The sequence below is a fragment of the Herpailurus yagouaroundi genome, unplaced genomic scaffold (assembly GCF_014898765.1).
Source record: "Herpailurus yagouaroundi ecotype Mexico unplaced genomic scaffold, PumYag 217, whole genome shotgun sequence".
Taxonomy (NCBI): Eukaryota; Metazoa; Chordata; class Mammalia; order Carnivora; family Felidae; genus Herpailurus; species Herpailurus yagouaroundi.
This window is the reverse complement of record NW_024412448.1, coordinates 2,790,191-2,804,789: the sequence shown is the minus strand read 5'-3', so window position 1 is coordinate 2,804,789 and position 14,599 is coordinate 2,790,191. Positions and strand designations below refer to the sequence as shown.

The 14,599-nt window shown below is 63.3% G+C and overlaps 1 protein-coding gene across 1 annotated transcript; it reads right to left on the bottom strand.

Annotated features, from left to right (window-relative positions):
- Positions 1-5,448: 5,448 nt before the first annotated feature.
- Positions 5,449-14,026, bottom strand: TMC8 (transmembrane channel like 8). Its single transcript, XM_040456546.1, has 16 exons — positions 13,842-14,026; positions 13,030-13,391; positions 12,689-12,837; positions 12,190-12,339; positions 11,815-11,897; positions 11,173-11,309; positions 10,707-10,854; positions 10,182-10,352; positions 9,766-9,905; positions 8,251-8,374; positions 7,833-7,930; positions 7,465-7,648; positions 7,164-7,294; positions 6,911-7,069; positions 6,403-6,481; positions 5,449-6,008 (listed from the first exon to the last, which is right to left on the bottom strand). Exons 2-16 carry the CDS (start codon positions 13,188-13,190, stop codon positions 5,751-5,753), a joined length of 2,172 nt encoding a protein of 723 aa, XP_040312480.1. The 5' UTR covers positions 13,191-13,391; positions 13,842-14,026; the 3' UTR covers positions 5,449-5,750.
- Positions 14,027-14,599: the final 573 nt, after the last annotated feature.

The window sequence follows — 14,599 nt, the reverse complement described above, 5'->3', positions numbered from 1 at the left end:
GCTCGGGCCTCGCCGGCCATTTCCTCCTCCAGCTTGGGTGTCGCCTTCTCAGTGACGATCTCCCAGTAAATGCTGCTGCCCCCGCCCCGCCCCACCCCGTATTCCCTTCTACTCTTACCAGCTTGCTTTTCTCTAGAACTTCCCACATCCCAGCACACTGTGCAAATCGCTTATTTTCGCTGTCGTCTGTGTCCCCCCTCCCAGCGCCACTGGAAAGTAAGCTTTGTGAGGACAGGAGACCTCTGTTTTGCTTCTGCACCTGTGTATCCATCTTGGGGCCTAGAACAGTGCCTGGCACCGAACACGTGCTCCAACAGGCTGTGCTGAATGAATCAATGATTTAGCAGCTGGTCTCTCAGGAGTTGGGTTAGCGAGGGTTGTTGGGTAAGACTCTGAGCAGAAGGCAGGGGCGGGGCAGGGGGGCGCCCCCCCCGGGGCGGGGGGGGGGGAGACAGGTACTTCCCGGAGTCGGGGACAGGAATGCCTGCCGCCTCAAGCTGCTGTCTCTTTTTAGCAGAAACACCACAACTGACGCGTTTGTTTTTAAAGCGAATGAGGAAATGATAGTTCTGCCTCTGCCGCCTTCGCGCGAGGCCCACCCTTCAGTGGAATAGGGGCAGGTGCCAATTCTGTGACCCCGTGACCCAGGGAAGGTAACGGTTGAGATAAGTCAGGGAGGCGCGCCAGCCCCCAGCCTGGTGGAGAGGAGGAGGTGACCCACCACCTTGACCTTAAGGGTCACAGGGCTAGAAATGGGGGCGGGGGCAGAGCAGGGCGGGAGGCAGGCGCGGAGGCGGGCCCAGGAGCGTCCCCCCCCCCCCCGTTCTGTACCGCCCCCTGGTGGAGAGCGGGGACCCTGCCACCCTCCGGCTGCCTCAGAGTAAGTCAGGCTCCCTTGGCCGGACCTCTGAGGAAGCCTGGACTTCCTCTTCCTCGGGGCAGAGACGCCCCACTGGAATGCCCCCAGCCCTCTCTGGGGCCACCCCGACCTGGCAGAGCTGGGGGGCTCCAGGAAGGGCTCCTGTTCCAGATCGGGCCCCTGGGGTAAAAAGACTGGACACGCCTGCCCAGGGACATGCGCGCTGCTCCCTCTCCCTCCCCCACCACAGCCCAGGTGGAAGCCAGCGCTCTCCTGGCCATGGCCCCTGGAGGTCCCACACTGGCCTGCTCACCCCGCTCCTCTCCGCACCCCCCCCAAGACCCCGCAGGAGTTGAGGCCAAGTTCCAGAATCGTCCAGCTGTCTGCCAACAAACACCCCCTCTCTATCAGCAACCTCCACCAGCCGTCTCCTTCACGGGGGCCACTCGCCCTCCTCCTGCTCCGCAGAGAAGCTGCTGGTGGCTTCCAGAGGCAAGGGTGATAGGGGAGTAAGCAGAGAGCCCAGGATGCAGAGGCCGCCCCGAGAGCCTCCTGCCGAGGCCAGAAGGGAAGCCTAGGACTCAGCAAGCGTCTTCACTCACAAAAGCTCTTTCGAGGCCTCAACATTTGGTGTCATCATTTTGTGGATGAGTAAATAGCGGGCCCAGAATGATGCCGCGATCGGTAACGGGGCCACAAGGGGCTGGTCTGAGACCCAAGCCCACGTCTCTCCCTCTCTCCTGCGCTTCCAGAAGTGTCTGTGCCTCCAGGTCCCTCTCCTGTGCTCACTGGCACCCCTGCACGAGCCTGCTTCCCCGAGGCCCTGGCAGGGCTCCCTCCTGCCCCCCGCGCGATGTCCCCAGTGGCTCACCCAGCAGGGCCAAGCAGAGCAGCTGAAGGAGCCTCATGCCTCTGCTGGCAGAGGACCCTCTGCTCAGGCTCACGAGAGCTCCCTCAACAGGGCCACCTCCACTCTGGGGCCCCTAGGAGGCTCCCAGGGTGGGTTCCTGCAACAAGGAGATAACCCGGAGGCCACAGCACCCCATGGGCTCAGCAACCAGGGCTGGGCCCAGAACAGCTAGCCCCCCCCCCCCCCCGCACCGCCCCCCCCGGGGAATTAGTAGGCCCCTGGGCCTGGGAACTAAACCAGGGCTTACACTCAGCTGCCACTGCTGGGCTGTAGGGGCCTGGGCCTGTTTGGTAGGTAGATGTTGGCGTCGTAAACCCTGGAATATGTATGTTACTGGCAGAGGGGTATTGAGGTTGTTAGTATATATTTTTAAGTGTATTTATTTATTTTGGGAGAGAGAGAGAGACAGAGGCAGAGAGAGAGGGAGGGAGAGAGAATCCCAAGACGCGGGGCCAGAACCCACAAACTGCACAATCATGACCTGAGCCAAAGTCAAGAGTCTGATACTTAACTGAGCCACCCAGGCGCCCCAAGGTTGCTAATCTTCTGATTTGAGATGGGGTCATTATTCTGGGTTATTCTTTCCCCAATCCCCCCCCCCCCCCAGGGGAGTCTGACTTACAGGCAGGGTATCTGGTGGGATGAACCCGCTGGAGACACAGGCAGGAGAGGCCATCTCTGCTCATGTCACACCAGTTCGTTAGTGACCCCCTGTCGGGCACCTGCTGGGTGGCTGACACTGGGCTCAGCCCCCAAATTAGAGCTCAGACTGGATGAGGCCCCTGGTCACCCCCGGACGGTGATGCAGGGTGGCAGGCACGGTGCTCCAGGACTGCCCTTGAACTCAGAGTGGCACGGGGGCCCTTTCTCACACCTGCGGACAGTGGTCATTCCCCAGGACCGATGCCAGCCAGTCTAAAAGGAGGCCAAACCACATCACGTACGGGTGGCATGCATGGCCTTTTTAGCAGTGTGCAACAGAGCTCACCGGATCTGGGGAGAAGGGTGGAAGTGAGCCAGGAAAACAGAGGACACTAAGGCCAGACCAGGGCTGGGGGTGCTCAGGGCAGGGGGCTCAGGGCCGCCTGGAGCGAGGGAGCAGGTAAGGTGTGGCAGCCGGGCTCCTCCTGAGCCAAACCTGGGGCTGCTGGGCCGGCGGGACCTCTTTATAGCCACGTTCAATTAGGGTGTTCAATTAGGGTGCCCCATTGTGACAGCCTTCCTCAGGGAAGATGTCCCGCCCCCAGCGGACCATTTGCTTCTGGTGGGAGCTGTTCTTCCTACCAAGCTTCACAGGCTGACCGCATGCCCATGCCCCATACAGCCCAGGGGTGAGCACCTGACCCAAGGAAGGCAGGGACAGCTGCCTCTGGGTACCCCTGGCCCTGCTCAGGGAAAGCCACTGGGGCCTGTGACATCCGGGCACGCTGGGAAGCTGGTCTAACGGATGACCCTGCCACCTGTGAGCAGCAGAAAGGATGAGGGGCCCGTAGCCAGAGCCCAGGGGGCAGGTGGCTTGGAGCTCACCTGGGGACTAGATGCGTCAGCGCCTTGGTGCCTCCCCTTCTCCCCAGCAGGCGAGAACCAGCATCTGTCACTTGCCCCCCAGATCGTGGCTCGTTCCCCGAGGATGTGCCCCGTGGGCTCACCTACCTCCCTGCATTTGGGGAGCAAGGGTACCCCCCCCCTCGGTTTCCTAGCCAAATTCCCTTTCACAAAGCCTGTCCTCACTCTGCTGACATGGTTGGGGGAAGGAATCGAAGGAATTAATGATTGCAGAAGGACAGAAGGATGGTCTAGGTTGCTGCCCACCTGTCTCCCGCGGAGGCCCCGAAGCTCACGTCTTCTCCTCCATGTTGTGCTCCGGGGATGGGGTCTGAGCTCAGGCAATTCATGAGAAGCCTCCTCCTTCCATCCAGGTCGGAGGAGAGGTGGTGGGCGGACCCGAGGAACATTCCCCCCAGGGCTTTGATGGTTAGGGCATCTCTCCTGCCCCAGCCAGGAGCCCTCTCCAGCGACCACCTGTGTCGGTGTTCTCAGAGGAGGCTGGTCCTCTGAGCTCTTCTGTCTCTTCTCTCTGCAGGCTGCATGTAGGACGGGACTCATCAGGACCCAGGTCACCTAGAGTGTGTGACGCTGGGGCTATAATACAACCTCACTTACTCAAGGCACACATCAGGACACTTGATAAGTAATTGCTCATTTAACCCTCAGAGGAGGGTGCCGTGAGCCGCACGTTGTGGCTGAGCAAACGGGCCCAGACTTTGATTGTCTTCTCCCTGGTGTTGCACTTGCCCGATTCTCAGCAAAGGTTTGCTGAAGCATGAGAAAGTGGTAAGGAAAGGCCCCTGGTGTTTCGGTGCAGCCTTCTACCACTCTGGGCCAAAAGAGCATCACCCCCGGAGGCTCATCACCAGACGGCGCTGGGCTCCACCCTGAGTTTCTGTTCCAGATCTGTGGAGCCTGAGAAGATGCATTTCTACCAAGCTCCCACGGGATACTATCGCTGCAGGTCAGGGCCACTCTCGGTCTTGTTAATAACATGTGTCACTTTCACCCGAGACAGGCCAATGGCCCTCCCCTGACCGAGCACACAGCACCACGTGTTTCCCCGGAACAGGGCCCTGCAGTTGTTGACAGACTGACGGGTCATGTGGCACCAGGTGGGTGAGAGAGGACAGCGACGGGAGGAGGTGAACCGGTCCAACCTCCAATGCCCACGTGAGGGCCTGGGCCCGAGGGCAGTGGGCCAGAGCCGCCTCCAGCCTGGGAGTCCTGCCGGGTGCCAGGCTGCCAGAGGAAGTAGAGGTTTTCCAAGCACGTCATGGGGTTCCTCCTGACCCTCCCTTCTGAAAGTTCTTGGGGCCAGCATTCTCAGCCCTGGCTGCGGGGGAGAGTCATCGGGCAGCTTTAGAAAGTCCCGATGCCCGGCCGCTGTCTGCACCTGGGCCGAGCACATCAGCAGTCCTGGCACAGGGCCGGTTCTCTAAGGCTGAGAGTCACTGCAGGGGTGGGGGTGGAGGCCCTGGGCTGCATCCCTGCTCCGTGGCCCACTGGCTCCACCCCCTCCCCAGGCTGACTCTCGGGTGTGTCCAACAATGCAGGTCTACACTTGTCTCACAGCTCTCGTGGGGCGCCTCCCCGCCACCAGCCCCGCCACTCCTCGAGGTCAACTGAACGTGAGGGCGGGGGTCTTGCGGGGCATGGAGGAGAGTTAGAGAACAGGTTCTGTAGAAGCTAGGGCCAAGGGACCTCTGTTCCGGGTTCCTGAGGAGGCCCACTTTGTTGATGTGGGGTCCTGGGTCAGAATAGAAGACCATGAAGAATCCTGCCAGGGAGAGGCTGGCCGTGGACCATCTGTTACTCAGACTCGGGTAAGGTCTGGAAGCACCCCTGCGGCCCCCCCCCCCCCCCCCGGTCAGGGGGCAGGAATGCACCATGCTGGTGTAGTGTGGCTCTGGGCCCAGCTCTGCTGCTTGGTGACTCCAGCATCACTTGTGGGTCTCAGTGCTCTCATAGGTGGAGAAGGGATAGCAGGAGGCTGGTTGGGGGTGGGAGGCGCAGGGGGCAGCAATGTGCACTTAGAGCACAGCAAGCCCCTAGTGCTGGCGTGCTCAGCGGCGGCCCGGTCTTGCCCTTCGCGTAGATGTCAGCGGCGCTCCCCACAGGAAACACTTTCTGAGCACTTCCGGTGGGTGTGTATTTATATATCGCATTCGTGGGTTACTATGCTAATGTATTATGTACGTTATAAACCATCCAACAAAAATAGAAACTTTACAGGACCGGGCTAAAAATAGAAATACAAGTTACCATATTTTCCTGCTGCCCGGGGGCTCTCCTGCGTCCTGCTGGAGGGCCCACTGAGAGGGGCAGTGTTGTCCGGCACGGGGAGGGGCAGGAGCTTGGGGCCAGGGGGACTCTGGTGGGGGAGGTGGGTCAAGCCCCGGGGAGGCTCTGGGCCCGAGGCAGGGGTCGATGCTACAGCTCTGAGCCGCTGGGAAGGCGGAATCTACGCGCGGGGCCCGGGTCACCGAAGAGCCCAGCGGGATCCTCGAGGCAAGGTCCGGGCCTGGGGGTCCTGGGGCCCGGGGAGCCGGGGCACGGGAATCCAGGGCAGAAGGATCGCGGGCGCGAAGCTCGGGAGTGAAGGGCCTCGGGCCCCACAGAGTCGCCGGAGCCCGGTTCCGGCAGCAGCCGCGACAGGTCCTCCACCAGGTGCCACTTTTCCTGGACTTGCTGCGGGGGTTGGGGGGGGGGGGAGCGAGCGGCCGGTAACGAGCGGCGCCTTCACCCCGGAGCCGGCCTGGACCAGCAGCTGCACCTACGAAATCCGCCGTGCCGGGTCCCCTGCCCCGCCCCTGCCCCGCCCAAGCCTCGCCCCACCCAAGCCTCGCCCCACCCAGAGGCCACGCCCCACGCCTCCGTGAAGCCAGAGACCACGCCCCCAGTGGTACCGCCTCCAGAAAGAAGCCACGCCCCCACCAGGGCCCCGCCCCTCCCTCAACGCAGAGCCACATTCTATCAACCCCGCGTTCCCAAGCCTAAGGCCATAGGCCTGTCATCTGGCTCCCGGCCTGAGGCCACGCTCCGGGGCGAGGTGTGACCCCTCCCCAGCCCAGCGGACACTCACCCACACCAGTTGCTTCCGGATCCGCTGGATGGCCCTCGCATTGGCCTGGGACTGGGAGACGCAGACGGTCAGGACAAGGCTTTGGACAGACAGGAATCCAAGGTCAGCTATCCCTGGAGGGCAGGTGCCTCCCCTACTTCCTCTCTCCCCACCCCAGTGTCTTAACGCCTTCCGGGGTTCTTCTGTCTGCAGACACCTTTCTCTCTCCTGTCCTTCCTCCCCCTGGCAGCCTCTTTCCTCTAAAGGGCCGTAAGAATACCTCAACTGCAGGTTTTTAGTGTGCCTGCAGGAGGGATCGTGTGTCCCCGTGGGTCACACAAGGTACCTGCTCGAGGGGGCTGCCCAGGGCTACCTGCCTTTGGGCCCAAGCTCTGTCCTCTGGGACCCTGCCCCCCTGCCTCTCCTTGTCTTGCTCCCGGATCCCATGAGAGTGTCTGGGGGTGCTCATCGAAGGACGGACGCCCTCCCAGGTGTGCCCCCTCTTGGCCCCTGCTGGCCTGAGAGGCACCTGAGCAGGATGAGGACGGGGAAGCTGAAGGCGTGGGAGCCCAGGTAGCGGAGGGCACGCTGGCCAGAGGGCGGGAGCCGGAGGGCCATCAGCTCTGGGACCACCTGCCAGGGGGCCGCGTAGTTGGCGAAGAGGCCGCAGTCCCAGGAGGAGTGGATGCTGGGGAGAGACAGCCAGGGTGGGGCTGGCGTCAGGGCCCCGGGCGAGGAGGGGCTGCCTGCCCCCCAGCCTCGGGCACCTCTGCTGCCCTCACCTGCTGACCACATAGCCCAGAGGCACGACGGCCAGGAGCAGGCCCAGGATGAGCACCAGCTGGAAGAAGAAGGTGGAGCTGGAGGCGCGGAATCTTCGGGGAGAGGCCTTGGAGTTCCTCATCAGGGTGTACTGGGGGAGGCGGCAGCAGGTGGGGAGGCTGTGAGCCGGGGGAGCCCGAGGCCCAGGGCAGTGCCACTGGGGGGCTGGGCGGAAGCGGGACGGGAGCCGGGCTCCGCTGCCGCTGGCTCAGGCGCCCACGCAGTGCCCCTCCGGCCCCCTCCCAGCCCACGAGCGCTCACCTTCTTGATGTAGAAGGTGAGGAAGATGAAGACACTGTTGAGCAGAGGCAGCAGGGGACAGTAGAAGAGGCCCATCCAGGTGATCGTCTGGCCGGCCACAATGTCCAGGACATTCTTGGGCACCAGGAACTCTTCCCGGTCCAGCCAGACCCAGAAAGAGCCTGACAACCGCTCCACCAGCAGCCTGGGGGAGGGGGGCGTCCAGACACCCACAGCAGTCGTGACCACTGACCGTCACACGCTCAGTGGCGCCGAGCGTGTGGTGGGAAGAACTGCTCACCCTTGGCTGTGGCCACCGGCCATCCGCCAGACATGCCCGGGTCACCCCCGCCGCCCCCCGTTCTCCCCATGGTGTCCCCGGGGCTCACCTCCTAGGCAGGCTGACAAAGAAGGCAGAGGCCACGGTGAGGAGGAAGTTGAAGATGCTCAGCTTGTACAGCTCTTCCCCGACCGCGTTCTCCCAGCACTGGAGCAGAGGGGCACGTGTCACCCAGGGTCCCCGGCCGCCCCTCGCCCACCCGCTGGGGGCCTCTGTGTTGTAGGAGCCCTGCCTGGACCCGATAGGATTGCTAAGTTAGAACGGGGGGCCTCCAGGGGAAGAGCTGAGCAGGGACCGCCCCCGGGCCCCCCCCCCCCCCCCCCCCCCCCCCCCCAGCTAGGGCCGCCGCCCTGCCCGGCGTGCTGTGAACAGTGCCCCCTGGAGGAGTGCAGTGCGCTCTCTCCCAAAGGTGAGACTGGAGAGGGACGAGGACAGAAGGGACAGGCCTGGATGGAGCCACCAGCCACCTGGTAATCACAGGCGTTGTAGCCGAAGGACTCACAGCTGGTCTTGTTTCTGCCAAGGCACAGCACAGTCTGGCCCAGAGAGAAGGAGAACATTCCCAGGCTGGCCAGCTTCAGCACCACGCACCTGGGGCGGGGGGGCGGGGGGGGGACCGTGTCAGGGGAAGGGGCTCGGGTACGTGGGCACAAGCCACCCAGGTTACATGTGCGGTTGAGCTCCGTTGGAGATCATGTCTCTCCGGGGTCCGGCGCACTCTGATTCCAGAGCCCGGCCGACTTCCAGCCTACTCTGTCCGGTGGCAACGTCGCCCAAGGTGTGTTCCCCAGAATCGTGGTCTCCAGATGATTCATGAGGCAAGGGTTCTGTTTTTAAATCAGCGTGGGAGACACTGTGTAGCTCAGCTGCCCTCCCCCTCCCCCGCTGTCACACTTGGTTTAGAGTTTAATATTCTCGCAGCAGGTGAGAGCTCTGTTTCTACCCCAGCCCGCTTACACGGTCTCACGTAGCACAAACATGCCCACGGGCACTCCTGAGTGTTGCATGACTGGATCACACAGGCAGGGTGGCTTTTAACCCCAAACCGTCTCATGCGCGTTATAGCTAAGTGCGGACTCTCAGCTGACATGTGACATGAGTTTGGCTGCGAACAGTGGTTCTGTTGAGGGAGGCTGGGAGGCAGGGCGGGTGGGGGCTTATTTTTTATCTTTGCTTTTTGTCAGCATTTTGAAGTTTTTTTTTTTTTTTTTTTTTTTTTTACCACGTGCGTGTGCTATTACCTATTCCAAAAATAAAGTTTCAAGCCACAGTCAGCCTTGGAGGAAAGCTGGATGGGCTCCAGACAGCTTCTGCACAGGGGAAGCAGGAGAGAAAGCCGGCAGAGCCAAGCAGGGGGGTGGAGGGGGAGACGGAAATGCTGAGCTGGAGTCTGCGGGGGCTCAAGGAGGGGCTTGGGGTCCAAGGCGAGATCCTCGTCCTGAGCGGGGAGACAGAGCAGAGCATGGGGGTCGAGGGGGGGGGGGGGGCTTGCATTTGAACCTGCACCCAACGGACATGGTGAGCTTGCCTTTGGCTGAGGCACTTGACCCGTGTGAGCCTCAGTTTCCTCATCTGTCAAATGGGAATGAGGATGGTCCCGACTTCACAGGTGAAGGTTGTCAAGGTGAGGGGTGGAAACCCTCGGGGCATGTGGGTGCTGTGCGCCTCCCACCTTCCTGGTTTTCCCGGGCGAGAGGCTGGTTCCCAACCCCTCCTGGCTGTTTTGTCACTGGCCCCTCCGAATGGCTGGTGCTTGGTCCAGGCAGCTGGCTTACTTTAGAAGGAAGGGACTGGAAAGCTTTAGACGGAGGCTTTTGAGATGTTTCTGGAAGCTTCTGCACACCTTCCCTTGCTCGGGACCACTGGTGCCAGGCGGTAACCAACACGGGCAGCAGGACGCGGCGTCCTCAAGTGCCCCCGGGCCCTCCGTTCCTTCTCCTCCACACGCTGTCCCCCCTGTCACCCCCAAGGATGGCACTCACCAGATAAGGGTGAGGTTGACCTCAGTGTTGGGAGGGTAGTTCTCCAGCTGGATGAGGAAAACAAAGAGCAGGGGACCCACAAAGTTGACCAGGGCGATGACCCCCGGGGGCAGGTACTGTAGCAGCACGAACAGAGACTCCTGCGGGGAAAAGCAGGTAAGGGGGTGCGCACGGGCTGGGGGGGTCCCCAGCGGCTCCCTCAGGTGTAACTGGTGCGGGCCTGGCGTCTGGAAGCCCGCGGGCTATTCGCAGCTGGAGGATATCGCGGGGACAGGCGCTCCGGCCTGGTCGTGGCCTCAGGCGGATTGTTTTCAACCTCTCTGAGCCTCAGCTTGCTCATCTGCAAAGTGGGACCGCCCCGTCTCCCCGCCAAGTTCTAGCCGGGAATAAATGCATGCGCGTCAGTTGCCAGGCACCTCTTTGTTGTCCTGTGAGTACTTGGTGGCCCAGAAGATGGTGCTGATGGCCCCGACCACCAGGAGCCCGATGAGGACATTGACCCGCAGGTAGGTGAGCAGGTGGCAGGCCCTCTGGGTCCGGGTCTGCTGCTGCATCAGTAGGAATCGACGCCCTTCCTCCAGCTCCACCTGTCATGGGGGCGGGGACACAGACAGGTGGGGGCTGGGTACTGCGTGCGTGGAAGGGGCGGGTGCCCTCAAACAGCGCAGGCCCAGGTCCGTGTTGGTCGGGAGACAGGCCGCCAGCATCCAGGCAAGGTTGGGGTGGCCCTGGGGCAGGGGCAGGCTGAGGGCTGGTGGCCGGTCTTATCTAGACCGCCCCACCTCGCACCGTGTGCGTCTGCTCACGTCCAAACAGCGGCACAGCCCCACCTCCAGCTGGAACTCCCTACGCACGCGCGTGTGCACACACCCCCGACACACGCTTCCAAACCACGGCCGCTCACAGACCCAGTCGTACACGCACCACACGCTTGCACACACCTTGAACTCGTTGCTGATCTCGTGCTTCTTGATGGTGGCTGCTTCCTGTCCCCGGATACAGAAGTCCCAGGAGGAGAACACTTTGACACTGACAGGTGACCTGTAGTCTTGGCCCAGAAACAGCCTCTGTGGCAGCTCCTTTACCATCCTGGAGGGGGCCGGAGGCCAGGGCTCATGGGGGAGGGGCCTCTGCCCTGGCTCAGGTCTGGGGTGGGAGGCCCCCAACAGTCCTGGGGGCAGCCTGTGGCCTCAGCTATCGTTGGGGGTGGGGAGACAGGGGCGGTGTCCCCTGTCCCTGAGCTCTGCAGCTGGGGACACGGAGTTCAGGCCCTGGAGCCATAGATGAGCCTTAGGGAACAGGGGCCGGGCCCTCCTGCTAACTTGGGGGTGCCATGCCAGGGGAGGGGCGATCAGGGAAGACCCCCCCCCCCCCGGAAGGAGGTAGAGGCCGGGGCTCCGCTCTCACCGCTGCAGAGTCCCACAGAAGCAGAGGAACAGGCAGGCCAGCGGGCTCAGGAGGTAGGCCAGGCGGATGCTGTAGGCCGAGCTGCTCTCCGGGCCTGCCCGGTATGCGCCATAGAAGAGGTAGGTGGTGTTGAAGGCCTGGGGATGTGGATGACAAGGACCGGGTCAGGTCGTGCAGGTGTGTGCTAAGTGTTTTCCAGGTCTCGGCTCTTTAACACTCACAGTACCCGCATCAGGTAGGGAGTGAGAGCCTCCCTATGATACAGTCTCAGAGCAGTTAGGCAACTTGCCCAAGGCCACACAGCTTCGAGGAAGAGACATTGGCACATGGGAGTCTATACGGTAACCCCTCAGTGGCACCCAGGGGTGACGGTGGGGTGCTGCTTAGTCCACAGGCCTGGACGCTCCCCCAGCTGGGCTCTGAGGGCCACGGGCAAGTGTCCAGGGGCCTGGGCTGTGCATACTGGCCTCAGCCTTTCTCTGACCCTGTCACTGTCCCCGCCAGCCTGTTTGTGTAGAACCATTTCCCTAGAAGCCAAAATGCCTTTGGAGGGACTGGGGTCCTCTTAGACTGCGGTCCCCGGGGCCAGTTCTCCAGGTCCCCCAGCCCCCCTGGCCCATAGTGAAGGCAGAATCCACTCACCCTGCCGGTTAAAACATTCCAAAGTTGATTGTGGAATCTGGGAACACCAGTCTGGGGCTGGAGGCCACCAGGGCACTGGAGGGCTGTCGGGAGGGAGTGGAAACCAATAGGGAAGTGTCCCCAAGGGACATCTACTCCATAGCCCCCAGTCCTGGGGAGGCCCGAGCAGGGCCCTGAGGATATGTCGGGAGGTATGTCATGAACACGGCCCGGCAGGGAGGGTCCCAGGGCTGGACTCATGCAGGAGGATGCCTGGGACCGGGACACAGAGGGTAGGGCTGTCCCAACACCCTGAGCCCGGGACCAGCCCCTCAGCGTCCCCGGGGGTGCCTGTGGGCTCCAGGACACTATTCCCTCGGTGGGTATGGCACTCACTGAAGTTAAGGGAGGGGCCTGTGTCAGGGGGGCGGAGCCAGACCAGGGGCAGCAGCACGAAGCCTGCAGTCAGGAGCACGGTCAGCAAGTTGAGCAGCAGCAGGAAGCGAAGGAAGGTGAAGTAGGACTGGATTCCGGTGCCAAAGAGGCCTATGAGGAGAGGAGGGGGTCCTTCAGGGCCGCACCGAGCCAGGGGCCCCCCTGAGAATCCGAGGGCTGTGGGTGGCCAGCCTCGCGGGGACCTCGGTTTAAGGGCCCTGCCCTGGAGGCTGCCCTAGCAGTACCTCTGGTGGCCACCAGGGGGTGCTGCCATCTATCGAGTTTTGCGCCCCGCTTGGGGCGGAACTGATGCGGATGATGGGATGGGGGGCGATGGTGGGTGGTGGGGGGGGGGGGCCGCGCGGGGGGAATGGCAAGCGGGCTGGTGCCCTCCTTGGGCTTCTAAACTGGACACGGAGACTCCAGAGAGGGGAGGTGGGGGTGAGGGCGCGGGTCCTACCCCCGATCTCGTAGAGGGCGTCTTCCCAGAGGCCGAAGCCCCGGACCAGCCTCCGCGCTGCCTCCCCTAGGCGCCGGCCCGCTGTCTGCCCCCTGCGCCGCCATCGCTGCCAGCGAGGGGTCTTCACCCCCCGGGGCTCCCGCAGCTGCCTGGGACGGGGTGGCGATGGGGGCGCCCTTGAGTCACCCGCTGTGCCCAGCGGGCCAAGCAGAGCAGGGCCACGGGGCAGAGGAGTTTTCCCACTGCCGGTGACTCGTACCCTCATTCAACAGGTGCTTCCTCTCGGGGCTCCCCCTCCCCCACCGTCTGATTTCCAGCCGTGTGGGTCCGCGTGTACCCACCGGATGAAGCGCTTGTCCACCATGGCATACGGCAGCCCCCGGACTTGTGCCTGGGAGGACCACAGCCGCCCAATCTCTTGCTCCCCCAGCTCCTCCACCCCTGGCTCAGGCGCTGGCTCCCCGGGGTCCTGGCCGGACCGCGCTGCCGGCCTCCGCAGCATCTCCGCGGTGGGGTTGGGGTTGGGGGCGCCGGGCCGCCCCGCCCCTCCTCCCAGAAGGGCTGGGGGCTGCCTGTCGGGCGGGCTTCAGGGTCGTGGCCCTGGCATGGCCAGAGATGAAGAGAAAGAACTCAGCCGGAGCAGGTCTGGACTCAATCCCCATCCACATCTCAAAGCGACACACAGCCAGCGGCCTCCGTTTCCCTGTTTGTCCACGGGGGAGAAAGGTCCAAAGGGCACAGAAAGATGTGACTGTCACAGACACAGACAAGGCCAGGTGTGGCCGCAGACAAGTGCGAGGGGGCCCAAGGCCTGCTGTACCCCAGTTCCACCTGCTGCCCCGGGGGGGTCACCCGTTGGCAAGACCATTCCTGTTCTCGGGGTGCTAATTCTCCCATTGGGAACGGGCCCCAAACCCTGACGGGTGCAAGGATCCGGCATCCTGTGGCAGCACCCATCGGGATGTGCTGGGACTAGGTCTGCCGGGTGCCCCCAGGGACCCCAGATGAGGGGGCGTGGCTATGGTCTCAGACTTGGGAACCGGACCCTAATAAGCAGGCTCTGACCCCCACCCCTTCAGCAGCCCTCGACCTCGGTTTTCTCTTTCACCCCCTCACGCTCTGCCTCCTTCCCCCCAGTGTGGGCCCAGCTCACCTGGGGACAAGGGACCACCTCTCCGGAGGAGCCCCCTCCTTCGACCGGGTCCCGCCAAGCCAGGCGGGCCTGTGAGGGAGCCGAGGGGAGAGGGGTCACATGACAGGAACCCCAGCTCTCCCGCCGTCTCCTCCCCCCTCCACTCCTCGCCCCCACCTCGGCAGTTTCCTCCGCTTTCGCTGGGGCCGCCACTTCCTGCGGCGCGCGGGGAGGGGGGGGTGGGCGAGCAGGTGGGAAGCGTGGCGGGGCAGCCTCCCGGCGGGCGGCTCGGCTGCGCCCTGGGTGGGGGTCGCGCCCTCCCTTCCCCGCGGCTCCTGCGGTTGCCGCCTTCCTCGCCCCCGCCCCGAAGCGAGGGCGCTCCTGGGTGCTCGCCCGGACCCGCTCCCTTTACACCCGGGGAGGTGGGGGGGGGGTGGCTTCTTATCTGCGGGTCCCAGTTTGTCCTCTCGGGAGAGCCCGATAGTGGCCTAACGGGTGGGACCCGTCACTTAGGGCTGCTCAGTTTCCAGAAGCCCTTGGCGTTCCTGGCAATGAGGACAAGGCAGGGACCTAGAGCCTGGCCTATAGTGAAGGCTCAGGAATTGGCACCTTTGGGGCGGCTGAATCTTCTGCGAGCAAATCTTCTAAGAGCCATCTCGGCCATTTCTCTCTCCCGGGATCCCCTGGGGTCATGCCCTTCCTCCTTGCTCCCTCTCCACCTCCCTTAGGGCCCAGTCCATCTCATAGCTGAGCTCTGGTGGCTTTTCTGCACCCCTGCC